The sequence below is a fragment of the Bombina bombina genome, chromosome 1 (genome assembly GCF_027579735.1).
Source record: "Bombina bombina isolate aBomBom1 chromosome 1, aBomBom1.pri, whole genome shotgun sequence".
Classification (NCBI taxonomy): Eukaryota; Metazoa; Chordata; class Amphibia; order Anura; family Bombinatoridae; genus Bombina; species Bombina bombina.
Window position 1 is genome coordinate 38,026,775 of NC_069499.1, and position 27,338 is coordinate 38,054,112.

A 27,338-nucleotide genomic window follows, 5' to 3' on the forward strand; every position below is an offset into this window, starting at 1 on the left:
ATAGGGCTGTCTTGAATTCTTCTTGAAATAGAGATTTAATCTGCTGTAGAAGCTCTTTGTTAGGTTCTTCTGTTCTGGCTCCTTCAGATGTTTCTGAGCTCTGTGCTTGTGGGCTAGATGCAGGGTTAGAGATGCTTTTATCTAAGCCTTTGTGTTTTGATTGAGATCTTGAAATGCACTCCTTTACTGTTTGTGATTTATTTTTCATCTTGGGGCGTTCAGGGAGTGGGAAGAGAAATCTTGTATGGAGTCTTCCTTGTAATGCAGCTTTTTTATACAATTCTTGTGCTAGTTTATTCTCAGGATCTCTATGTGCTATTTAAGGATTTTTGTTCATAACTCTTATTACCCCATACTTGATGGCTAGTTGTGTTCAAAGTTCAGGCCTCGTAGCTACCCAATTTCTCATCAATTTCACATTTAGCTTATAAAAGGAGGAATATGATGCTAGTGTAAAGTCTCTCTTGTCTGGTGACTTGCAGGCTCCTGTTAATCCTCTTCGAATGTTCCCAGGTTATCAGTATTATTAGCAACAACCCAGGTAGAGGATTTGGTCTTATTGGAGTCTTGTAAGGAGACTATTTAGGAGTGTTTGGACCGGTACTCACATTGGTATGAGTTACTGAGGAGTACTATGCTTTCCGTGTGTCAGTGATTATTACCCTATTTTGTTCTCTGAAAGGGGATTGTAAGGTTAGCTGTAGAGATCCTTGAAAAAATTGCCTCTTTACTGTCAGTTGTATCTGAGGCGTAGTGTTTATGATTCTGAAGTGACAGTGCTAATATTGCGTATGTGTGTAATCGGCTATATAATTTTGGCGGGCCTATGTAGTGACTCTATATGTCCGGGATCTATTATAAAAGATTAGGCCTGAATTGTGATAGTCTGGGGCTTTGATTGTTGTGCTTACCCCTCTCAGTACTCCTGTTTCTGTTAGTAGCCTTCTGTTCTGAATCCCTCAGTTGGGCCTATCTTGGTGTGCCTGCAGGCTGCGCAGAAACAGAATGGCGGAGATTCGCGCCACTACCTCCCCTGATCTCTTACTTGCGGTAACTGTCTTGCTTGTACTCTTCCCTGTACTTCCCCAGGGGGTAGTAGCCTTATCGGGTGCTGCGGCTGTGTCTGTGGCTTTTGAGTCGTGGGAGGCCGCGGGCGCGTCCGCGCCCGATGCTGGTCAGTAGGCCTCTGTTTTCTGATACTTCTGGGCAAGAGCAAGTGCTGACAATTCCACTTCACCCTGTGCCTTGGAGTCTGCTGTGCCTCTCCGGAGCGGAGCCCCGACCCTCCGGAGCGGCACAGTTATGCTGTTTCAGGGGGATGTGGGATCCTTTTCGGCAGCGTGTGACTTCTGCAATAAAAGTAGCGGATCCCTACCGGCTGATCTTCCGGCTGATGCCCCTGAGAGCTTGTAAGTCTAAGATGGCTGCTAGTATTTTCCCCTTTTTTTTCTCTATTTCTGGATCCGCGTCGAGGTCCAGAGTAGGCCCCAGCCGTGGTCTTTCCTGCTTTTCCTCCGGTACTGATGATCCGGCCCTCGACGATCCTGCTCAAAACCTTTCAGTTGTTATTTTAAAAGGGTTTAACACCTCCACTAGCGCTCAGGGGTTGGAATTCAGGCAATTTCACCTGCAAATAACGGCTTTGTGACTACTTTTTGAAGGTTTATATGCAGAGCTGCACAGACCTGCGACTTCTCCTATTGCTGGCCAATAGTTATACATTTATATTTGTTTATTATGTATAATGTCTAAGACAGGTCAGGTACTGGGTTAGTGCACAAAGCTCATATAATAGCCAATTAATGTTTTCCAGCATTGTTGTATGGTTACGTTAAGCATAACTTAATCTAAAGCTTAGCTCTAAAGATTGGTCATTTATCTTTCTCCTACACTTTTTTCTATGTATGCCCAACTTAATGTTTCTTCATATCCCTAGCTATATTATCATAAAGGATGCTTACCTGCTGACAACAACACTACTTTAATACGCCCATTTTCTCAACATGTCAAAATACAGATGAAAGAAGTTTGATTGTGTACCCCAAGCAGTTAAATACTAAGTGTACCTTATTTATTTATACTCTTAGTTGGGTATTAAAACCTGCAAAGCCTATTATATTATTCTCCCTTTAGTCATGGGCACTTGTGTTTTTATATGGTTTATCTGTTGTTTGGTGTAGGGCCCACACCCAGCCAATAAGATTTCTCATTTCTTATACCGATATATGTATGTTTATGCAGTACTAATGTAGTCCATGCTATACTTTGCTGTTACGGAAATAGGTGCACCATTACAACAGAGCTATTTTGATTTGGAATATGTCTCTCATCCTCTAATATTTATTTCATATTGTGTATCCTTTCTTTACTGTATATTTTAACTCTTCAATTTATAATAGCATTAGGGTAGATTGCCAGCTATTCGTAATGCCAGCAGCAGTTGACCAATTGAAGGTTGAAATTTTACATAACTGATGATACATTTGGATATGCTATAATGGGCTGAAAAAGGTTCTTAATGTCACCAGAGAATTCAGGTGCATCCTTGTTATGCTATAAGATCAATCTCCCCCCCCCATATTGAAATCTGACACTAGGGGATGGTGTTTAGGGTCCTATAGCGCGGTTTCCCTCGAAACATACCGCTCATTGAAATAACCCCCCAACTAGTTACCCAGATTTAGGTGGCTCAGATGTGTTTTTGTTTACACGTTTCAGCTCTTTTTTCTTTCGAGCCACAGTATGTTGTTTATATATTGTATCACCTTGGGTCCATATGAAGAGTATCCTGTTGTCTATACTATTTCTATCACATGTTTAATGTACATTACTACAGGTCTATATTCATTTGATTTATATTATTCTTTGGTTAAAAAGTGGAAAATGTGAGGTTGTCCTACAATAGGTCCAGTATTTCTATAATGTATCTGTAATACTACTTATCTGCCTTACTGTACTTATAACCTCACATAAATAAGTGCTACACATAAATAAGTGCTACACATAAATAAGTGCTACACATAAGTGTTACACATAAGTGCTACACATAAATAAGTGTTACACATAAATAATTGTTACACATAAATAAGTGCTACACATAAATACGTGTTACACATAAATAAGTGCTACACATACATAAGTGCTACACATAAATAAGTGCTACACATAAATAAGTGCTACACATAAATAAGTGCTACACATAAATAAGTGCTACACATAAATAAGTGCTACACATAAATAAGTGTTACACATAAATAAGTGTTACACATAAATAAGTGCTACACATAAATAAGTGTTACACATAAATAAGTGTTACGCATAAATAAGTTCTACACATAAATAAGTGTTACACATAAATAAGTGCTACACATAAATAAGTGCTACACATAAATAAGTGTTACACATAAATAAGTGTTACACATAAATAAGTGCTACACATAAATAAGTGTTACACATAAATAAGTGTTACGCATAAATAAGTTCTACACATAAATAAGTGTTACACATAAATAAGTGTTACACATAAATAAGTGTTACACATAAATAAGTGCTACACATAAATAAGTGCTACACATAAATAAGTGTTACACATAAATAAGTGTTACACATAAATAAGTGTTACACATAAATAAGTGCTACACATAAATAAGTGCTACACATAAATAAGTGCTACCCATAAATAAGTGCTACACATAAATAAGTGTTACACATAAATAAGTGTTACACATAAATAAGTGCTACACATAAATAAGTGCTACCCATAAATAAGTGCTACACATAAATAAGTGTTACACATAAATAAGTGTTACACATAAATAAGTGCTACACATAAATAAGTTCTACACATAAATAAGTGCTACACATAAATAAGTGTTACACATAAATAAGTGCTACACATAAATAAGTGCTACACATAAATAAGTGCAACACATAAATAGGTGCTACACATAATTAGGTGCTACACATAAATAAGTGTTACACATAAATAAGTGCTACACATAAATAAGTGTTACACATAAATAAGTGCTACACATAAATAAGTGCTACACATAAATAAGTGCTACCCATAAATAAGTGCTACACATAAATAAGTGTTACACATAAATAAGTGTTACACATAAATAAGTGCTACACATAAATAAGTGCTACACATAAATAAGTTCTACACATAAATAAGTGCTACACATAAATAAGTGTTACACATAAATAAGTGCTACACATAAATAAGTGCTACACATAAATAAGTGCAACACATAAATAGGTGCTACACATAAATAGGTGCTACACATAAATAAGTGTTACACATAAATGTTACACATAAATAAGTGCTACACATAAATAAGTGTTACACATAAATAAGTGCTACACATAAATAAGTGCACTTATTTACATGCACACACACACACAATGCACATATACACATTCACTTACACACACATACACACACACATGTGCTCACATGCACACACAATGCACAAATACACATTCACTTACACACACATACACACACACATGTGCTCACATGCACACACAATGCACATATACACATTCACATTTGCTCACATGCACATGCACACACAATGCACATATACACATTCACTTACACACACATGTGCTCACATGCACACACAATGCACATATACACATTCACTTACACACACATGTGCTCATTTGCACACACACACACACACACAATGCACATATACACATTCACTTACACATGTGCTCACATGCACACACACACACAATGCACATATACACATTCACTTACACATGTGCTCACATGCACACACACAATGCACATATACACATTCACTTACACGTGCTCACAATGCACTTATACACATTCACATGTGCTCACATGCACACACACACACAATGCATTTATACACATTCACATGTGCTCACATGCGCACACACACACAATGCACATATACATATTCACTTACATACACATGTGCTCACATGCACACACACACACAATGCACATATACACATTCACTTACACACACATACACATGTGCTCACATGCACACACAAACAAAATGCACATATACACATTCACTTACATACACATGTGCTAACATGCACACACACACACTGCACATATACACATTCACTTACACATGTGCTCAAATGCACACACACATACTGCACATATACACATTCACTTACATACACATGTGCTCACATGCACACACACATACTGCACATATACACATTCACTTACATGCACACACACACACACACTGCACATATACACATTCACTTACACATGTGCTCAAATGCACACACACATACTGCACATATACACATTCACTTACATACATATGTGCTCACATGCACACACACATACTGCACATATACACATTCACTTACATACACATGTGCTCACATGCACACACACACACACACACTGCACATATACACATTCACTTACACATGTGCTCACATACACACACACACACTGCTCACATGCACACATATGATGTCTAAATATAATCCCAGTACTGTTATTTTTAGAAGTTTTGGATATTCATCTTGTCTGCATCCAATAACTTCACAACTAAATGTATGTGCAGAAGCAGTCTGAGCTGCCACATAAAAAGATCACTACAATTGTTTTTTATTTCCCCCGTTCATTAACCTTATTGCGCTCATCAGAAAATGAATTTTTGTAATCACAATGAACTGTTGAGTCAGTTGGGTCTGTCCGTTGGTTTGTCTGCAAATGCTATAACAGTAATTTTCAGACTCATCTAAATTGCTCAAGCCACAGGAACAACATCTAATAAAACTCAGAGACATTAAATACCTAATAAAATCCCCCATAAAACGTTTAATTAAACATTATAAAAACACATTTTGCCAACAAAGTAGCAGTTTTAAATATTTTTAACACATTTAATATAGATGAAGAAATGCAATTAATAGTGACAAGTTGCAATATAAATATTTTCTCTGCTATATATAAATAATGTAACGTACACAAAAAACATGCAGCTATCCGTAACTATTGCTTTTTACATAAAGCACAAATAGGTAACTTTACATGAGTAAACTCTTACTCAACAACAGCTAAAAAAGTTTAAATAACTTACATGTCCAAATGTCTGTTAGTGTTCCTATAGTGAGGTAGATTGAGCTGGCGTGTCTCGCTTGTTAGAGGTGTCCACAGAGTACTTCCTGATAACGTCACCAATAAGAAACTGTGTGGAACAATAGGAGAGTAGCAAAAGACCACGTGTGGTACAACATCAAGAAAACAGCCTACACCACTATTAACCCAAACCATAACCTTTACACACCACTATTAACCCAAACCATATCCTTTACACACCACTATTAACCCAAACCATAACCTTTACACACCACTATTAACCCAAACCATAACCTTTACACACCACTATTAACCCAAACCATAACCTTTACACACCACTATTAACCCAAACCATAACCTTTTCACACCACTATTAACCCAAACCGTAACCTTTACACACCACTATTAACGCAAACCATAACCTTTACACACCACTTTTAACCCAAACCATAACCTTTTCACACCACTATTAACCCAAACCGTAACCTTTATACACCACTATTAACGCAAACCATAACCTTTACACACCACTATTAACCCAAACCATAACCTTTACACACCACTATTAACGCAAACCATAACCTTTACACACCACTATTAACCCAAACCATAACCTTTTCACACCACTATTAACCCAAACCGTAACCTTTTCACACCACTATTAACCCAAACCATAACCTTTACACACCATTATTAACCCAAACCGTAAGCTTATACACCGCTATTAACCCAAACCATATCCTTTACACACCACTATTAACCCAAACCATATCCTTTACACACCACTATTAACCCAAACCATATCCTTTACACACCACTATTAAACCTAACTGTGCCATGCTCGTTCTTGTAATCCTAACTGCTTCACCTCTAGCCATTATTAACCCAAGCCACAGTGCCCCTCTAGAGTTATTAACCCTTACCTAAATTGCCCCTCCAATTGATTTTAATGATTTAATTGCATTAGCCTTTCCTAACCATAACCTTCCTAACTGCTTCACCCCTAGCCAATATTAACTCAAACCACACTGACCCTTCTTAACTATTTAACTGCACTGGCCTTGCCTAGCTGCTATTAAATCTAATTGCGTTGGCCCCAATAACCTCTATAAACCTCAGCCACCCTAAGCACTTACAAAGCTAACCTCAACAAAATTAGCCCCCAACCCCAGCTGGACCTCCTGGTAGATATAGAGACTCCCTTGACAACCACACCAGCCCCCTGCTTGACCACTAACCCAATGTTAGAAAGGAACCTCCTTTATTTTCTGGTTGGCTATTCTGTCAAGTCGTGCTATAGGTACCAGTGTTAATGTGTCAGAAGGACCAAAATTGTAAAAAATAAATGATAATTCTGGAAACAAATTGCTGTTGTATATTTTAGAAGGGAATTTGAATAGTTGGTATTCAGTTAATGGGACATAAAAAAACCCAGTATGAACTAACATAAGTTTCTAAATATATAATGCAACCAAAGCTTCTGTTTTAACCCTCATTAACCCCTTTAATTCAGGCATAGTTTTGTTTGCAGCAAGCTCCCCCTGGGCATTTCCATATATGGAAGGTGCTATCCAGGCCATAGCTTCAGCAGAATGCACTCGTTGAGGGCAGTCACATGACACCTGACTAAATCAGTGCACAGTATAATACTGAAGCTTTCACAAAGCATATGACATTATCCCCATGAAAACGAGCAAGCCTCTTGGCAACAAACAATAGTAGTACCTGTTGTCCCTTCTCAACCCCCCTTACTTTCATAAGTAATTATCCTCACGTGCACACTTTGTTATATGATACCACATGGTTTGGAGTAGGACACTGATAAGGGGGGCTGGAGCAGGCTACACTTGTCAGTAAATTTGCAGATTTTTGGAAATTTTATTAAAATAATTTTACACTTTTTTCACACACTGTTTTACCTAAGTTAACCCTTTTATAATATGCATAAAACTCAAACGGCCAGATTATGAGTTTTGCGTTATGAGCTGTGTGGTGCGAACGTGCAGTTTTTTTTTTCACTGCTCACTTACCTGCAGCGCTGGTATTACAGGTTTTTACAAACCCAGCGTTAAAAGACAAAAAGTGAGTGTAGAGCAAAATTGACACTTCAATACTAGCGCTGCTTAAGTCAGCGGTGAGCTGGTTGTATGTGCTCGTGCACGATTTCCCATAGACATCAATGGGGAGAACCAGCTGATAAAAAGTCTAACACCTGCCAAAAAGCAGCGTAATTCTCAGTAACGCAGCCCCATTGATTCCTATGGGGAAACTAAAGTTATGTTTACACCTAACACCCTAACATGAACCCTGAGTCTAAACACCCCTAATCTTACACTTATTAACCCCTAATCTGCCGCCCTCGACATCGCCGACACCTAAATTATACTTATTAACCCCTAATCTGCCACTCCGGCCATCGCCGCCACCTACATTATATTATCCCTAATCTGCTGCCCCCAACATCGCCAACACCTACATTATATTTATTAACCCCTAATCTCCCTCCCCCAATGTCGCCGCAATCTACCTACATTTATTAACCCCTAATCTGCCGCCCCCAACGTCGCCGCCACTATTCTAAATTTATTAACCCCCTACACCTGTCTAACCCTAACACCCCCTAACTTAAATATAATTTAAATAAATCTAAATAAAATTACTATCATTACCTAAATAATTCCTATTTCAACTAAATACTTACCTGTAAAATAAACCCTAAGCTAGCTACAATATAACTAATAGTTACATTGTATCTAGGTTAGGTGTTATTTTTATTTTACAGGCAAGTTTGTATTTATTTTAACTAGGTAGAATACTTATTAAATAGTTATTAACTATTTAATAACTACCTAGCTAAAATAAATACAAATTTACCTGTAAAGTAAAACCTAACCTAAGTTACACTAACACCTAACACTACACTACAATTAAATAAATTCCCTAAATTAAATACAATTAAATAAATTAAATTAAATTAGCTAAATCACAAAAAAAACACTAAATTACAGAAAATAAAAAACAAATGACAAGATCTTTAAACTAATTACACCTAATCTAAGAGTTCTATCAAAATAAAAAAGCCCCCCCAAAATAAAAAAAAACCTAGCCTAAACTAAACTACCAATAGCCCTTTTGCAGGGCATTGCCCCAAAGAAATCAGCTCTTTTAACTGTAAAAAAAAATACAAACACCCCCCCCAACAGTAAAACCCACCACCCACACAACCAACCCCCCAAATGAAACCCTAACTAAAAAAAAATGCCCTAAAAAGGGCATTTGGATGGGCATTGCCCTTAAAAATAAAACCCACCCAATACACCCTTAAAAAATCCTAACACTAACCCCTGAAGATTCACTTACCGGGAGAAGTCTTCATCCAAGTGGCAAGATGTCCTCAACGAAGCCGGCAGAAATTGTCCTCCAGACAGTCAGAAGTGGTCCTCCAGATGGGCAGAAGTCTTCATCCAGATGGCATCTTCTATCTTCATCCTTCCAACACTGAGCGGCTCCATCTTCAAGACATCCGGCGTGGAGCATCCTCTTCAAACAACGTCTTCTTCGGAATGAATATCTCTTTAAGTGACGTCATCCAATATGGTGTCCCTTAGATTCCGATTGGCTGATAGAATTCTATCAGCCAATCGGAATTAAGGTAGAAAAAATCCTATTGGCTGATGCAATCAGCCAATAGGATTGAGCTGGCATTCTATTGGCTGTTCCAATCAGCCAATAGAATGTGAGCTCAATCCTTTTAAGGGCTATTGGTAGTCAGTGGCATCACTAGGGTTGGTGTCACCCAGTGCGGTAAGTCATGGTGTCACCCCCCCCCCAGAAAGCAGACACACACAAAAACACAGGCAAACACACATACAAACACTCAGACACACTTAAAAACATACTCAGATGCACACACAAACACTCGGAAACACACTCAGACACACACACAAAAACACACACACAAAAACACAGATACACACATACAAAATATGTAAACTGCACTGCATTAATTATGAAGCTCATGTCTAGAGCTGCTCCCTGGCTCAGCAGAACATCAAATGAAAGATAAACAGAGCACTCTAAAATAAATCACCGAAGAAAAGGTTTAGGAGCGCAAACTATGAAAATTCTGCTCTCTGACTCTGTTCCAAGTCTGTCAGTGCACAGCCCTTTGCCGCATGTCACTGAACAGTGAGCACAGATAGGCAGGCAGGTTTAGGCTAGCAGCGCAACTTTGCAAGCCCCACGGCACGCCCACAACATTCATAGTGAAATTGAGCAGGGGAGGAGCAAAGTACAAACAAGCAAAAGCAGCCAGGAAAACTATTTGTTGAAATTGCAGCACTGGCTCAAGGGGCAAAAAAATTGTGTGTCTACAACTTCCCCAGTCCCACTAATGTTCACAAATGCCAGCCTATAATAAAAAAATCTATGCATCTCAACATTGTATTTCTTTGAATTTCAATAAAAAAAATTTTTTTTTTTGGCCCGCACCCCCTAGTGACACCACTGTTGGTAGTTTAGTTTAGGCTAGGGTTTTTTTTATTTTCGGGGGGGGGGGGGGCTCTTAGATTAGGTGTAATTAGTTTAAAGATCTTGTAATTTGTTTTTTATTTTCTGTAATTTAGTGTTGTTTTTTGTGATTTAGCTAATTTTCTTTAATTTATTTAATTGTATTTAATTTAGGGAATTTATTTAATTGTAGTGTAATGTTAGATGTTATTGTAACTTAGGTTAGGTTTTATTTTACAGGTAATTTGTATTTATTTTAGCTAGGTAGTTATTAAATAGTTAATAACTATTTAGTAACTATTCTACCTAGTTAAAATAAATACAAACTTGCCTGTAAAATAAAAATAAACCCTAAGCTAGATACAATGTAACTATTAGTTATATTGTAGCTAGCTTAGGGTTTATTTTATAGGTAAGTATTTAGTTTTAAATAGGAATAATTTAGTTAATGATAGTAATTTTATTTAGATTTATTTAAATTATATTTAAGTTACGGGGTGTTAGGGTTAGACTTAGGTTTAGGGGTTAATAAATTTAGAATAGTGGCAGCGATGTTGGAGGCGGCAGATTTGGGGTTAATAAATGTAGGTAGGTTGCGGCGACATTGGGGGAGGGAGATTAGGGGTTAATAAATATAATGTAGGTGTCGGCGATGTTGGGGACGGCAAATTAGGGGTTAATAAATATAATGTAGGTTGTGGCGATGGTCGGAGCGGAAGATTAGGGGTTAATAAGTATAATGTAGGTGGCGGCGATGTAAGGGGCGGCAGATTAGGGGTTAATAATATTTAACTAGTGTTTGCGAGGTGGGAGTGTGGCAGTTTAGGGGTTAATATGTTTATTCTAGTGGCGGCGATGTCCAGAGCATCAGATTAGGGGTTAAAAATTTTATTATAGTGATTGCGATGCAGGAGGGCCTCGGTTTAGGGGTTAATAGGTAGTTTATTGGTGTTAGTGTACTTTTTAGCACTTTAGTTAGGAGTTTTATGCTACAGCGTTGTAGTGTAAAACTCATAACTACTGACTTTAGAATGCGTTAGGAATCTTGGCGGTAGAGGGTGTACCGCTCACTTTTTGGCCTCCCAGGACAAACTCGTAATACCAGCGCTATGGAAGTCCCATAGAAAAAAGGGTTTACGAACTTTACGTAATTCGGTTTGCGGTAAGGCCAAAAAAGTGTGCTGTGCCCCTAAACGTGCAAGACTCGTAATACCAGCGGTAGTGAAAAAGCAGCGTTAGGAGCTGTTAACGCTGCAAAACTCGTAATCTAGCCGAAAATGTTTTATGGCACTTTGCAATGCAGAGCCATATAACTAGACAGACCGATCAATATATAGCTATACAAGGAGAAAATGGCAGAATATGAGTATGAAATTAGGCTTTTTATATTTAGCACTGAGCCACTGGCTAACAAAACTTGTTGATAAAACTAACATCTCACTGAACTTACCTCTTGAAATAACATAAAGATTTGCAACCGTCCCTCGTCAGCTGTGAGTTGTAAGTTCCTTTAAAACCAGCGGAGCTTCTGGTCTCACTACTGATACCTTTTCACTACACAGAACAAGTTCAGGAAACAGACGTCACAAAACAAATCAAAGCTTTGTTACAGTGAGACCAGACCACGAGATGCTTTACGCAGGGAATATTATCTTTTTTTTTTCAATCCCTCAAAAATGTATAGTTTTGCTTATTTTTAAAGAACATTGCTCTGATTTTCAGACTCCTAACCAAGCCCCAAAGTTTTATGAGAATACCGTCAGCAACCTACTCCAGCTTGCTCCTGTTTGTGTAAAGGGTCATTTCATATGCAAAAGAAGGAGGAGGGGGGGAGGGTCTTATTTGCCACTTGCAGTGGGCTTTCCAGCTTTCTTTTCAACAGAGCTAAACTGAGAGCTTCTAAGTAAGTTTTTAAACAGTTTTATACTGGATTTTTATATCAGTATCTGTGCATCTTATTCTTTATAGTAGTGTCTATTACATGCAGTTATATGAAAATGAGTGTATAGTGTCCCTTTAAGGTTTTGGTAAAATAGCCAGACCACACCTCTAGAATGTCACAAAACAACCTGGAACGCCCAGCAATAGAATCTCATTGGGGGCTACAAGATTGCAGAAACCAGAGAGACAACAGTAACTTAAATGGATAGAAAGGTGAAAGTTGAACGTGAATAGGTGCATTTCAGTTGTAAATAGAATCATATTTGCAATATACTTCAATTAGCAAAAATTCTGTTTTTCAGCAGCATACGTACATATGCTGTGAGGGCCTGTGCACCAGTATTCAAGCTCAGAGAGCTGACATTGGTATGTGGAATATCATACGAGCCCCTTCTAACTCTCTGAGTAGGCATTATGGGCCCTCACAGCATATGTGCGTATGCTGCCAAAAAACAGTCATAACTTTTACTAGAACCATTTTTGCTAATATAACCACCCCACAATTAACCCATACCTTACCTTGACATGTGTGAGCAGAATCAAAATAAAAACACATATGTCTGGATCTACCGCTTGGTTTTCAATCAAATAAAGACCGGCTATATAGTTCGCAATAGTTGTGTGTAAAAATCCTTATAAATTAAAAATATCCATTTTGACTTCTTAATACCTAAAAATATTCTTAAAGGGACACTCTAGTCAAAATTAAACTTTCATGATTCAGATAGAGCAGCAATTTTAAGCAACTTTCTAATTTACTCCTATTATCAATTTTTCTTCGTTCTCTTGGGCCTAGATTTGGAGTTTGGCGTTAGCCGTGAAAACCAGCGTTAGAGGCTCCTAACGCTGGTTTTAGGCTACCGCCGGTATTTGGAGTCACTCAAAATAGGGTCTAACGCTCACTTTTCAGCCGCGACTTTTCCATACCGCAGATCCCCTTACGTCAATTGCGTATCCTATCTTTTCAATGGGATTTTTCTAACTCCGGTATTTAGAGTCGTGGCTGAAGTGAGCGTTAGAAATCTAACGACAAAACTCCAGCCGCAGGAAAAAAGTCAGTAGTTAAGAGCTTTCTGGGCTAACGCCGGTTTATAAAGCTCTTAACTACTGTACTCTAAAGTACACTAACACCCATAAACTACCTATGCACCCCTAAACCGAGGTCCCCCCACATCGCCGACACTCAAATAATTTTTTTTAACCCCTAATCTGCCGACCGCCACCTACGTTATCCTTATGTACCCCTAATCTGCTGCCCCTAACACTTCCGACCCCTGTATTATATTTATTAACCCCTAACCTGCCCCCCACAATGTCGCCTCCACCTGCCTACACTTATTAACCCCTAATCTGCCGACCGCAAAGCGCCGCCACCTACGTTATCCTTATGTACCCCTAATCTGCTGCCCCTAACACCGCCGACCCCTATATTATATTTATTAACCCCTAATCTGCCCCCCTCAACGTCGCCTCCACCTGCCTACACTTATTAACCCCTAATCTGCCGAGCGGACCTGAGCGCTACTATAATAAAGTTATTAACCCCTAATCCGCCTCACTAACCCTATAATAAATAGTATTAACCCCTAATCTGCCCTCCCTAACATCTCCGACACCTAACTTCAAACATTAACCCCTAATCTGCCGACCGGAGCTCACCGCTATTCTAATAAATGTATTAACCCCTAAAGCTAAGTCTAACCCTAACACTAACACCCCCCTAAATTAAATATAATTTAAATCTAACGAAATTAATTAACTCTTATTAAATAAATTATTCCTATTTAAAGCTAAATACTTACCTGTAAAATAAATCCTAATATAGCTACAATATAAATTATAATTATATTATAGCTATTTTAGGATTTATATTTATTTTACAGGTAACTTTGTATTTATTTTAACCAGGTACAATAGCTATTAAATATTTAAGAACTATTTAATAGCTAAAATAGTTAAAATAATTACAAATTTACCTGTAAAAGAAATCCTAACCTAAGTTACAATTAAACCTAACACTAGACTATCAATAAATTAATTAAATAAACTACCTACAATTATCTACAATTAACCTAACACTACACTATCAATAAATTAATTAAATACAATTGCTACAAATAAATACAATTAAATAAACTAACTAAAGTACAAAAAATAAAAAAGAACTAAGTTACAAAAAATAAAAAAATATTTACAAACATAAGAAAAATATTACAACAATTTTAAACTAATTACACCTACTCTAAGCCCCCTAATAAAATAACAAAGCCCCCCAAAATAAAAAAATGCCCTACCCTATTGTAAATTACTAAAGTTCAAAGCTCTTTTACCTTACCAGCCCTGAACAGGGCCCTTTGCGGGGCATGCCCCAAGAAATACAGCTCTTTTGCCTGTAAAAAAAAAACATACAATACCCAAGCCCCCCAACATTACAACCCACCACCCACATACCCCTAATCTAACCCAAACCCCCCTTAAATAAACCTAACACTAAGCCCCTGAAGATCATCCTACCTTGTCTTCACCTCACCGGGTATCACACCGATCCTTCCAGAAGAGCTCCTCCGATGTCCTGATCCAAGCCCAAGCGGGGGGCTGAAGAGGTCCATGATCCGGCTGAAGTCTTCATCCAAGCGGGGCAGAAGAGGTCTTCCATCCGATTGAAGTCTTCATCCAAGCGGCATCCATCCGGAGCGAAGCGGCAGCATCCTGAAGACCTCCACCGCGGAACATCCATCCTGGCCGACGACTGAACGACGAATGACGGTTCCTTTAAATGACGTCATCCAAGATGGCGAGCCCTCGAATTCCGATTGGCTGATAGGATTCTATCAGCCAATCGGAATTAAGGTAGGAATATTCTGATTGGCTGATGGAATCAGCCAATCAGAATCAAGTTCAATCCGATTGGCTGATCCGATCAGCCAATCAGATTGAGCTCGCATTCTATTGGCTGTTCCGATCAGCCAATAGAATGCAAGCTCAATCTGATTGGCTGATTGGATCAGCCAATCGGATTGAACTTGATTCTGATTGGCTGATTCCATCAGCCAATCAGAATATTCCTACCTTAATTCCGATTGGCTGATAGAATCCTATCAGCCAATCGGAATTCGAGGGACGCCATCTTGGATGACATCATTTAAAGGAACCGTCATTCGTCGTTCAGTCGTCGGCCAGGATGGATGTTCCGCGGGGGAGATCTTCAGGATGCTGCCGCTTCGCTCCGGATGGATGCCGCTTGGATGAAGACTTCAATCGGATGGAAGACCTCTTCTGCCCCGCTTGGATGAAGACTTCAGCCGGATCATGGACCTCTTCAGCCCCCCGCTTGGGCTTGGATCAGGACATCGGAGGAGCTCTTCAGGACGGATCGGTGATACCTGGTGAGGTGAAGACAAGGTAGGAAGATCTTCAGGGGCTTAGTGTTAGGTTTATTTAAGGGGGGTTTGGGTTAGATTAGGGGTATGTGGGTGGTGGGTTGTAATGTTGGGGGGGGGGATTGTATGTTTTTTTTTACAGGCAAAAGAGCTGTATTTCTTGGGGCATGCCCCGCAAAGGGCCCTGTTCAGGGCTGGTAAGGTAAAAGAGCTTTGAACTTTAGTAATTTACAATATATTTTGGGGGGCTTTGTTATTTTATTAGGGGGCTTAGAGTAGGTGTAATTAGTTTAAAATTGTTGTAATATTTTTCTTATGTTTGTAAATATTTTTTTATTTTTTGTAACTTAGTTCTTTTTTATTTTTTGTACTTTAGCTAGTTTATTTAATTGTATTTATTTGTAGCAATTGTATTTAATTAATTTATTGATAGTGTAGTGTTAGGTTAATTGTAGGTAATTGTAGGTAGTTTATTTAATTAATGTATTGATAGTCTAGTGTTAGGTTTAATTGTAACTTAGGTTAGGATTTCTTTTACAGGTAAATTTGTAATTATTTTAACTATTTTAGCTATTAAATAGTTCTTAACTATTTAATAGCTATTGTACCTGGTTAAAATAAATACAAAGTTACCTGTAAAATAAATATTAATCCTAAAATAGCTATAATATAATTATAATTTATATTGTAGCTATATTAGGATTTATTTTACAGGTAAGTATTTAGCTTTAAATAGGAATAATTTATTTAATAAGAGTTAATTAATTTCGTTAGATTTAAATTATATTTAACTTAGGGGGGTGTTAGTGTTAGGGTTAGACTTAGCTTTAGGGGTTAATACATTTATTAGAATAGCGGTGAGCTCCAGTCGGCAGATTAGGGGTTAATGTTTGAAGTTAGGTGTCGGCGATGTTAGGGAGGGCAGATTAGGGGTTAATACTATTTATGATAGGGTTAGTGAGGCGGATTAGGGGTTAATAACTTTATTATAGTAGCGCTCAGGTCCGGTCGGCAGATTAGGGGTTAATAAGTGTAGGCAGGTGGAGGCGACGTTGTGGGGGGCAGATTAGGGGTTAATAAATATAATATAGGGGTCGGCGATGTTAGGGCAGCAGATTAGGGATACATAGGGATAATGTAAGTAGCGGCGGTTTACGGAGCGGCAGATTAGGGGTTAATAATAATATGCAGGGGTCAGAGATAGTGGGGGCGGCAGATTAGGGGTTAATAAGTGTAAGGTTAGGGGTGTTTAGACTCGGGGTACATGTTAGAGTGTTAGGTGCAGACGTAGGAAGGGTTACCGCATAGCAAACAATGGGGCTGCGTTAGGAGCTGAACGCGGCTTTTTTACAGGTGTTTGGTTTTTTTTCAGCTCAAACAGCCCCATTGTTTCCTATGGGGAAACGTGCACGAGCACGTTTTTGAGGCTGGCCGCGTCCGTAAGCAACTCTGGTATCGAGAGTTGAAGCTGCGTAAAAAATGCTCTACGCTCCTTTTTTGGAGCCTAACGCAGCCTTTATGTGGTCTCTCAATACCAGAGTTATTTTTATGGTGCGGCCAGAAAAAAGCCGGCGTTAGTTTTTCGGGTCGTTACCGACAAAACTCCAAATCTAGCCGTTGGTATCTTTATTTGAATGTAAGCATAGGAGCCGGCCCATTTTTTGGTTCAGAACCCTGGTTAGCACTTGCTGATTGATAGCTACATTTAGACACCAATCAGAAAGCGCTACCCAGGTGCTGAACCAAAAATGGGCCGGCTCCTATGCTTACATTCAAATAAAGATACCAAGAGAACGAAGAAAAATTGATAATCGGAGTAAATTAGAAAGTTGCTTAAAATTGCATGCACTATCTGAATCATTAAAGTTTAATTTTGACTAGACTGTCCCTTTAAGTGATTTACTAAATATTCATGGTTTCTAGTCACACATTTCAGTTATATTTTTTTGAGCCATTGTTAAGTTATGAGCTTTTTGAAAAACAGCATTTAACATGGAATACTCAATCCAACAAACTATAGTGTAGCCGTATTTGTAACATAGTCATCTATAGTTTTCAGAATAAAGATTCAAGCTTCTAATTATTATAACTAAGATTTTCTGTACAGTCATAACGACTCTTTGAAGGGAGATGAAGCAATGTGGGAGGACGATCATACAAATAAGTAAACTACAAAACGTTTTCTGATGCCAGTTACTCAATCGTTTTTCTTTTTTTCTTTAAATCCAGATGTAAACAAAGAAACATCCAACTGGGAGACACAAGGCAAACACCGTATATCAGAAGAGGAACTTATCAATGCTATAAAAGCCAAAGAAGGAACAAATGGATTTCATTCTGAGACACACAAAGAACAAAAGTCTCCTGGTGTTTATGTAGAAAAGTCAGATTATACCAGTAAACCAGAATTACCAGCTGTTCCCATGCCCCTAGACAATGAGACCTCCAGTGCCGAGTCAGGAGATTCTGAGATAGAACTTGTCTCGGAAGATCACGTAGCATCCGAGGAGGCTATGCAATCTGCCTACATGACCTTCAGCCACATGGGTGGACCCCCACCATCACCGGCCTCCCCTTCCATACAATACAGTATTTTAAGAGAGGAACGTGAAGCCGAGCTGGACAGTGAGCTTATCATAGAATCGTGTGATGGTTCCTCAGCCTCCGAGGAGAGTCCAAAGAGAGACCAAGACTCCCCGATGATGAAACCAATGGACATTATAGAAGAGGAGGAAAGTTCTAGATCTGAAAGTTTTGATGGCTCAGACTATGAATCAAGCAGTTTCAAAGAGAGAAAACTCAACATGGAAAACCTAGCAGAATCCGCTGTTTATTTAAAGAGTTCCTATCTTGCAGACATGAGTTCAGATATCCCCCTGATCAAGAAAGAAGAAAAACTAGTTCAGAAGAAACCAGTAGAATCAACAGTCTACCAGCGGAAGGTCTCTGGAAAGCCCAGCTCTGTGGTGCCAGCCTTAGTGCCGTTTCTAAGCAAGAAAAAAGGTAAAAACGTTTTTATGTCGTCTTTGGTCTTTCCCAGTTAAACGAAGGCTACACACAGTATAGTATACAATGAAATAGTTCATATAGTGTTAAACAATCTCTTGTTAGAGCTTTTGATTTTTGAAATGAAATTTATGTTTTTGTTAGTTGTTTTATCCCTGCAAATAATGATTCTAGTAAAAGTTAATGCTGCAGTTCGTCAGCATACATACATATGCTCTGTGCATTAGCATTCAAACCCCACACATCCCCAGTGAGCTAGAGCTGGTGTGTAATGTGTCAGTGAAGACTAAATTGTGTCATACAATCCACAATAAAGCATATGTGCGTATGCCACCAAAAACAGGAATAACTTTTACTGGAGATGTTTTTGCTAATGGAAGTATATTACAAAAATGCTTCTATTTGAAACTTAAAGGGACACTGAACCCAATTTTTTTCTTTTGTGATTCAGATAGAGCATGTTATTTAAAAGGGACAGTCTACACCAGAATTGTTATTGTTTTAAAAGATAGATCAGGGGCGTATTAAGGCATAGGCCAACAAGGCCGGTGCCTAGGGCAGCAGATTTTTAAGGGGCAGCAGAATTTTGAGTCCCTAGGGCCACTCTACTGAACTCAGGGCGGGGTGGCTAAATCAACCAATTACTAATGACTTAAATGGCTGGCCCGGCTATTGCTATCCTATGGGATTGTATGTGGGTGCGCATGACGTGGTGACAGTGGAGGCGGAGCTCGCAGCCTGGCCTGACTGAGAGGGAATGCGGTATTCTTCCTGGCTCCACCGTGTGATTGAGACTCACACAGACTACACAATGCAGTGTGACCACTGTGAAACAGCATATGCCTTTCCCCCTTCAATACATCTTCATTAGGCATTAAAATACTTAAACGGATTAGTCACTAAATACTTGTACATTTACTGTTTGTCTATCTGTCATACATGCAAAGAATAAGTATTTATTGCTGAATCTATGCAACTATGTGACTTAAAACACAACTGAAAATATGTTGTATGCATTTAATACAAGTATATACTTTATTATGATTGTATCATGTGACTTTATCCCCTAGGATACAATTCCTAAACCTATCATAACTACTGTTGTATTTTTAAGTACTTTTAATGGCCAGTTTGTATATTCATTACATATTTATCCAAGCATATATTTTGCTTAAATAACTGTCAATCACCAAAGAAGATGTTTAAGGTTAAACAACTACCTACTGACAAACTATCATACAGTGAAGGATATTTTTTTCTGATATAAACACTTTAATCATCTGATTTGCAAAGTAATGTCTTAATATATATATGTATGTGTGTGTGTGTGTGACCAGAGGGAATGCAAGCCCTGGTGAACATCTACTTAAAAAGACATTTTTTTGTAAAAAAATTTTTTACACCCTGCCCCAAAAATATTATGTCTAAAAAACGGCCTTAAACCTGGGGTGGGGTTGGGGGGGGGCAGCAGAATTTTGAGTGCCTAGGGCAGCAAAAAAACCTAAATACGCCCCTGAGATAGATAATCCCTTTTTTACCTATTCCCCAGTTTTGCATAACCAACACAGTTACATTGATATATTTTTTTACCTCTGTGATTATCTTTTATCTAAGCCTCTGCAAACTGCCCCTTTATTTCAGTTCTTTTGACAGACTTGCAGTTTAGCCAATCAGTGATGGCTCACAGGTAACTTCACGTGCATGAGCACAGTGTTATCTATATGAAAAACATGAACTAACACCCTCTAGTGGTGAAAAACCTGTTAAAATGCATTCTTAAGAGGCGGCCTTCAAGGTCTAAGATATTAGCATATGAACCTCCTAGGTTATGCTTCAACTAAGAATACCAAGAGAACAAAGAAAAATTTGTGATAAAAGTATATTGGAAAATTGTTTAAAATTACATGCCCTATCTGAATCTTGAAAGTTTTTTTTTAACTAGACTGTCCCTTTAAGCAACTTTTTAATTTGCTCCTATTATCAATTTTTCATTCGTTTTCTTGCTATCTTTATTTGAAAAATAATGCATCTAAGCTTTTTTTTGTCCAACTCTAGACAGCACTTTTTTATTGGTGGATGAATTTATCCACCAATCAGCAAGAACAACCCAGGTTGTTCACCAGAAATGGGCCGGCATCTAAACTTACATTCTTGCATTTCAAATAAAGATACCAAGAGAATGAAGAAAATTTGATTATAGGAGTAAATTAGAAAGTTGCTTAAAATGTCATACTCTATCTGAATCACAAAAGAAAAAATTTGGGTTCAGTGTCCCTTTAAATACACTGTTGCACATTTCATTTTTGATCTTTCTATCCTTTTAAATGCATCCCAAACTAGGCACCCAGGATCTTTTATTGCTTCAAATAAATATGTGGCACATACATAAATAGGGGCCGATTTAACAAATGGCAAGCGGAAATGATTCGCTGTAGCATACGCTGTCAGCATTTAACATTGCACAAGCATTTCTGGTGGTGCCAATCATCCCGATCGTATCTTTTCTGGATGATTGCAGTCCGCCACGAGTTAAGGAGCTGCTGTCCTACGACCGCGGCTTCTCAACTTCTGTTTCCGGTGAGCCGGAAACTTTGGGTGTAGATTGCAGCATCCGCTGCTTAATAAATCTACCACATAGAGTATACATACATAAGCCTGCTCCTGATTGGCTCACTGGCCAGGTGAACTTTCATTATATAAAAAACACAAGATGGGTTCAAACTTCTTTACACCAATATTATACCTGCACACATCAAAAGAAAAAATGCACTCTGAAAGCAATTCTACACAAGAAATACAAAGAAAGATGGATGTGGCGCTAGTGGACAAGCAACGGTATCTAAATAAATAAAGGAAATTACTAAATAAATTAGACTAAATAAAAAATGCTAGTTGCAATGCACATAATTAATAAGATTTAATACACATAAATACTAAGATTAAATACACCAAACCTATTCACATATAAAATATTAAACACAATACATATAAACACAATATATATAAATCCCATACCACCGGTGGTTAATAAGGAAAATAAGAACTAGCTCATATTCTATTTACAAATAAATTACACAGTATATGAGAATAGATAGCTCATGCGAACTTATATGAGCAGATTTATATTTATATATATACATTTGTTGTTCATTTTTGGATGCACTTTTAAATGTATATTTTTACTTATATAATTTAAACAAGATTAGATTGTTTTTTAACTTATGGGGTTATGTATATACATATACTTTTTATGGAAGCAATGATAAAAGATCCGTTAAAAGAATCATTGTTTATTGAAGAGCCATTATAAAAGAAAAACATGGAGGAGAAACATGGAGGAAACATTTAACTAACCAATCAACGACTGATTAGTGTGGCAAACAGGAAATTGATAAAGGTATAAATAGACAATATGGGAACTAGAAAAGACATCTTGATAAAGGCCGCATTGAGGCTGAAACGCGTAGATGTGTATGTCTGTTCCTTGACATCTAAACCGTATGACACCAGAGCGCTCTGTCACTGTCTAAAAACTTTTAAACCAACCGCCAAAGGATTGACAGCGTGGGAGACTCCAGCTGATTGGCGCATATCCTAAACACGTGATCATCCGGAGTACACGGAGCTGATAACGTCACACGCCGACGGATCGTGGTTTCAACAGAGGGGTAACGGAACCTGAGACCGACCGGGACACCCACTTGGATTTGACACTGGTTAACGTGGTACTGAGCACAGAATCCTTGTCCTGAAGGCAGTCGCACTCTCAAGGTAATTGACACCCCTATCCCAGATCCAGCAGCACCTTACAAATTCTTGTATCACTGACAGTATTAATCACTGGAGATTGAGACTTCTCAAACTGCTTTTTGATTCCTGTATTGCCTCAGAAATTGGATGCCTGATCAGAATTTGCACAGTTTAAATTGATCAGATTTCGCACAGTTTTTAAATTGTATGGACGACTCTTGCATTTAGCGGATTTTAACAACCCCATTTTATAACTATTATCCTTTTAAACCACCGGTGGTATAGGATTTATATATATATTGTGTTTATATGTATTGTGTTTAATATTTTATATGTGAATAGGTTTGGTGTATTTAATCTTAGTATTTATGTGTATTAAATCTTATTAATTATGTGCATTGCAACTAGCATTTTTTATTTAGTCTAATTTATTTAGTAATTTCCTTTATTTATTTAGATACCGTTGCTTGTCCACTAGCGCCACATCCATCTTTCTTTGTCTTTTCATTATATAGTTAACCCTGTCTGCAAGGGTTAAACACAAAGGGCCTGTTCCTGTCCATTCAAAGAGCTGTGTGTAGTGATTCTCAGTTGGTTTAGGAGCTTTTCAAATACACAGCCATTACAATCCTTTTGGAAAAAAAATGGCTTAGGTATGGTTTATGGTTTTCTAATGTTTCTGTTCTGTCTTTGCACTATAGAAACTCCGCTGATATTTGCATAGAGAGAGTTTCTCAACAGCATCTAATAAAAAACACTTTTTGCAGGATTTGTGGATGTTTCTAATACAGCAAACACGACCGCTTGAAAACACAGGTGGTCTATTTTCTACAGTATATCTGCTATTCCCATGTTTAAAGGGACATGAAACCCATTTTTTTTTCTTTCATGATTTAGAAAGAGCACACAATTTTAAACAGCTCTCTAATTTACTTCTATTATCTAATTTGCTTTATTCTCTTGATATCCTTTGCTTTAAAGCATATCTCGATAGGCTTCAGTGGCTGCTGATTGGTGGCTGCACTTAGATGCCTTGTGTGATTGGCTCACCCGTGTGCATTGCTATTTCTTCAACAAAACATATCTAAAGAATGAAGCAAATTAGATAATAGAAGTAAATTGGAATATTGTTTAAAATTGTATTCTCTACCTGAATCATGAAAGAAAATCTCATGTTGTTCCTTTAATGTATATGTATCTTATGGTATAATGTTAGAATATGTATGTTTAATAAAAAAACAACTAAAAACAAACTGTGAAGCACAACTACACTATAATCATTATAATGTTCATTTAAATTGCATTTTAAGGACACTGTACTGTATTTAGTTCCCCTTAGTGTGTTTTGAAATGACTTGTACTAGCTGCAGAGTATTACATTTATAGGAAATGGTTCCTTTAGGTTTGTTTTTGCAATTTAAATAACTGGTTTTGTTTATTGAAACCACCTCCATTAATGACAACATCATTACCTAAGTATTGTGTATAGAGAAAGACAGATAATATAAGGATGTTTGCTGTATCTGTTGGCTCAACTCATTTGAAAGGGCAAAACTAGCTATTTCACATACTAAAATAAACCTAAATTGTACAAACATTTAATACTATGCAGCTGGTATAACAAGTCAATGGAACCCTTTAAGGGGGAACAATGTTTACAGTGAAATGGTCCTTTAAGTGATTGTAACTTAAAAAAAAATGTTAATTCTAAACTTATGCAGAAATATATAGAATTGGTCATTGCACTGATCACACATTGATAGTATTAAAGGGACAGTCTCCACCAGAATTTTTATTGTTTAAAAAGAAAGATAATCCCTTTATTACCCATTCCCTAGTTTTGCATAACCAACACAGTTATATTAATATACTTTTTACCTCAGTGATTACCTTGTATCTAAGCTTCTGCAAACTGCCCTTTCTCCAACATAGGTGTGTCCGGTCCACGGCGTCATCCTTACTTGTGGGATATTCTCTTCCCCAACAGGAAATGGCAAAGAGCCCAGCAAAGCTGGTCACATGATCCCTCCTAGGCTCCGCCTACCCCAGTCATTCTCTTTGCCGTTGTACAGGCAACATCTCCACGGAGATGGCTTAGAGTTTTTTAGTGTTTAACTGTAGTTTTTATTATTCAATCAAGAGTTTGTTATTTTGAAATAGTGCTGGTATGTACTATTTACTCAGAAACAGAAAAGAGATGAAGATTTCTGTTTGTATGAGGAAAATGATTTTAGCAACCGTCACTAAAATCCATGGCTGTTCCACACAGGACTGTTGAGAGCAATTAACTTCAGTTGGGGGAACAGTGAGCAGTCTCTTGCTGCTTGAGGTATGACACATTCTAACAAGACGATGTAATGCTGGAAGCTGTCATTTTCCCTCTGGGATCCGGTAAGCCATGTTTATTACGATTGTAAATAAGGGCTTCAAAAAGGGCTTATTAAGACTGTAGACTTTTTTTGGGCTAAATCGATTGATTATTAACACATATTTAGCCTTGAGGAATCATTTTATCTGGGTATTTTGATATAATAATACGGCAGGCACTGTTTTAGACACCTTATTCTTTAGGGGCTTTCCCAAAGCATAGGCAGAGCCTCATTTTCGCGCCGGTGTTGCGCACTTGTTTTTGAGAGGCATGGCATGCAGTCGCATGTGAGAGGAGCTCTGATACTTAGAAAAGACTTTCTGAAGGCGTCATTTGGTATCGTATTCCCCTTGGGGCTTGGTTGGGTCTCAGCAAAGCAGATACCAGGGACTGTAAAGGGGTTAAAGTTCAAAACGGCTCCGGTTCCGTTATTTTAAGGGTTAAAGCTTCCAAATTTGGTGTGCAATACTTTTAAGGCTTTAAGACACTGTGGTGAAAATTTGGTACATTTTGAACAATTCCTTCATGTTTTTTCGCATTTGCAGTAATAAAGTGTGTTCAGTTTAAAATTTAAAGTGACAGTAACGGTTTTATTTTAAAACGTTTTTTGTACTTGTTATCAAGTTTATGCCTGTTTAACATGTCTGAACTACCAGATAGACTGTGTTCTGAATGTGGGGAAGCCAGAATTCCTATTCATTTAAATAAATGTGATTTATGTGACAATGACAATGATGCCCAAGATGATTCCTCAAGTGAGGGGAGTAAGCATGGTACTGCATCATTCCCTCCTTCGTCTACACGAGTCTTGCCCACTCAGGAGGCCCCTAGTACATCTAGCGCGCCAATACTCCTTACTATGCAACAATTAACGGCTGTAATGGATAATTCTGTCAAAAACATTTTAGCCAAAATGAACACTTATCAGCGTAAGCGCGACTGCTCTGTTTTAGATACTGAAGAGCATGACGACGCTGATATTAATATTTCTGAAGGGCCCCTAACTCAGTCTGATGGGGCCAGGGAGGTTTTGTCTGAGGGAGAAATTACTGATTCAGGGAACATTTCTCAACAAGCTGAACCTGATGTGATTGCATTTAAATTTAAGTTGGAACATCTCCGCATTCTGCTTAAGGAGGTATTATCCACTCTGGATGATTGTGACAAGTTGGTCATCCCAGAGAAACTATGTAAAATGGACAAGTTCCTAGAGGTGCCGGGGCTCCCAGAAGCTTTTCCTATACCCAAGCGGGTGGCGGACATTGTTAATAAAGAATGGGAAAGGCCCGGTATTCCTTTCGTCCCTCCCCCCATATTTAAAAAATTGTTTCCTATGGTCGACCCCAGAAAGGACTTATGGCAGACAGTCCCCAAGGTCGAGGGAGCGGTTTCCACTTTAAACAAACGCACCACTATACCCATAGAGGATAGTTGTGCTTTCAAAGATCCTATGGATAAAAAATTAGAAGGTTTGCTTAAAAAGATGTTTGTTCAGCAGGGTTACCTTCTACAACCAATTTCATGCATTGTCCCTGTCGCTACAGCCGCATGTTTCTGGTTCGATGAGCTGATAAAGGCGGTCGACAGTGATTCTCCTCCTTATGAGGAGATTAAGGACAGAATCAATGCTCTCAAATTGGCTAATTCTTTCACCCTAGACGCCACTTTGCAATTGGCTAGGTTAGCGGCTAAGAATTCTGGGTTTGCTATTGTGGCGCGCAGAGCGCTTTGGTTGAAATCTTGGTCGGCTGATGCGTCTTCCAAGAACAAGCTACTTAACATTCCTTTCAAGGGGAAAACGCTGTTTGGCCCTGACTTGAAAGAGATTATCTCGGATATCACTGGGGGTAAGGGCCACGCCCTTCCTCAGGATCGGCCTTTCAAGGCAAAAAATAAACCTAATTTTCGTCCCTTTCGTAGAAACGGACCAGCCCAAAGTGCTACGTCCTCTAAGCAAGAGGGTAATACTTCTCAAGCCAAGCCAGCTTGGAGACCAATGCAAGGCTGGAACAAGGGAAAGCAGGCCAAGAAACCTGCCACTGCTACCAAGACAGCATGAAATGTTGGCCCCCGATCCGGGACCGGATCTGGTGGGGGGCAGACTCTCTCTCTTCGCTCAGGCTTGGGCAAGAGATGTTCTGGATCCTTGGGCGCTAGAAATAGTCTCCCAAGGTTATCTTCTGGAATTCAAGGGACTTCCCCCAAGGGGGAGGTTCCACAGGTCTCAGTTGTCTTCAGACCACATAAAAAGACAGGCATTCTTACATTGTGTAGAAGACCTGTT

The 27,338-nt window shown here is 38.3% G+C and overlaps 1 protein-coding gene across 1 annotated transcript in view; it reads left to right on the forward strand.

Annotated features, from left to right (window-relative positions):
* Positions 1–27,338, forward strand: part of RTN1 (reticulon 1) — a 296,655-nt gene that overhangs the window by 35,224 nt on the left and 234,093 nt on the right. Inside the window, exon 2 of the mRNA XM_053697303.1 lies at positions 18,160–18,933. Within this exon, the coding sequence (XP_053553278.1) occupies positions 18,160–18,933 (774 nt within the window). The remainder of the gene's footprint in view (positions 1–18,159; positions 18,934–27,338) is intronic.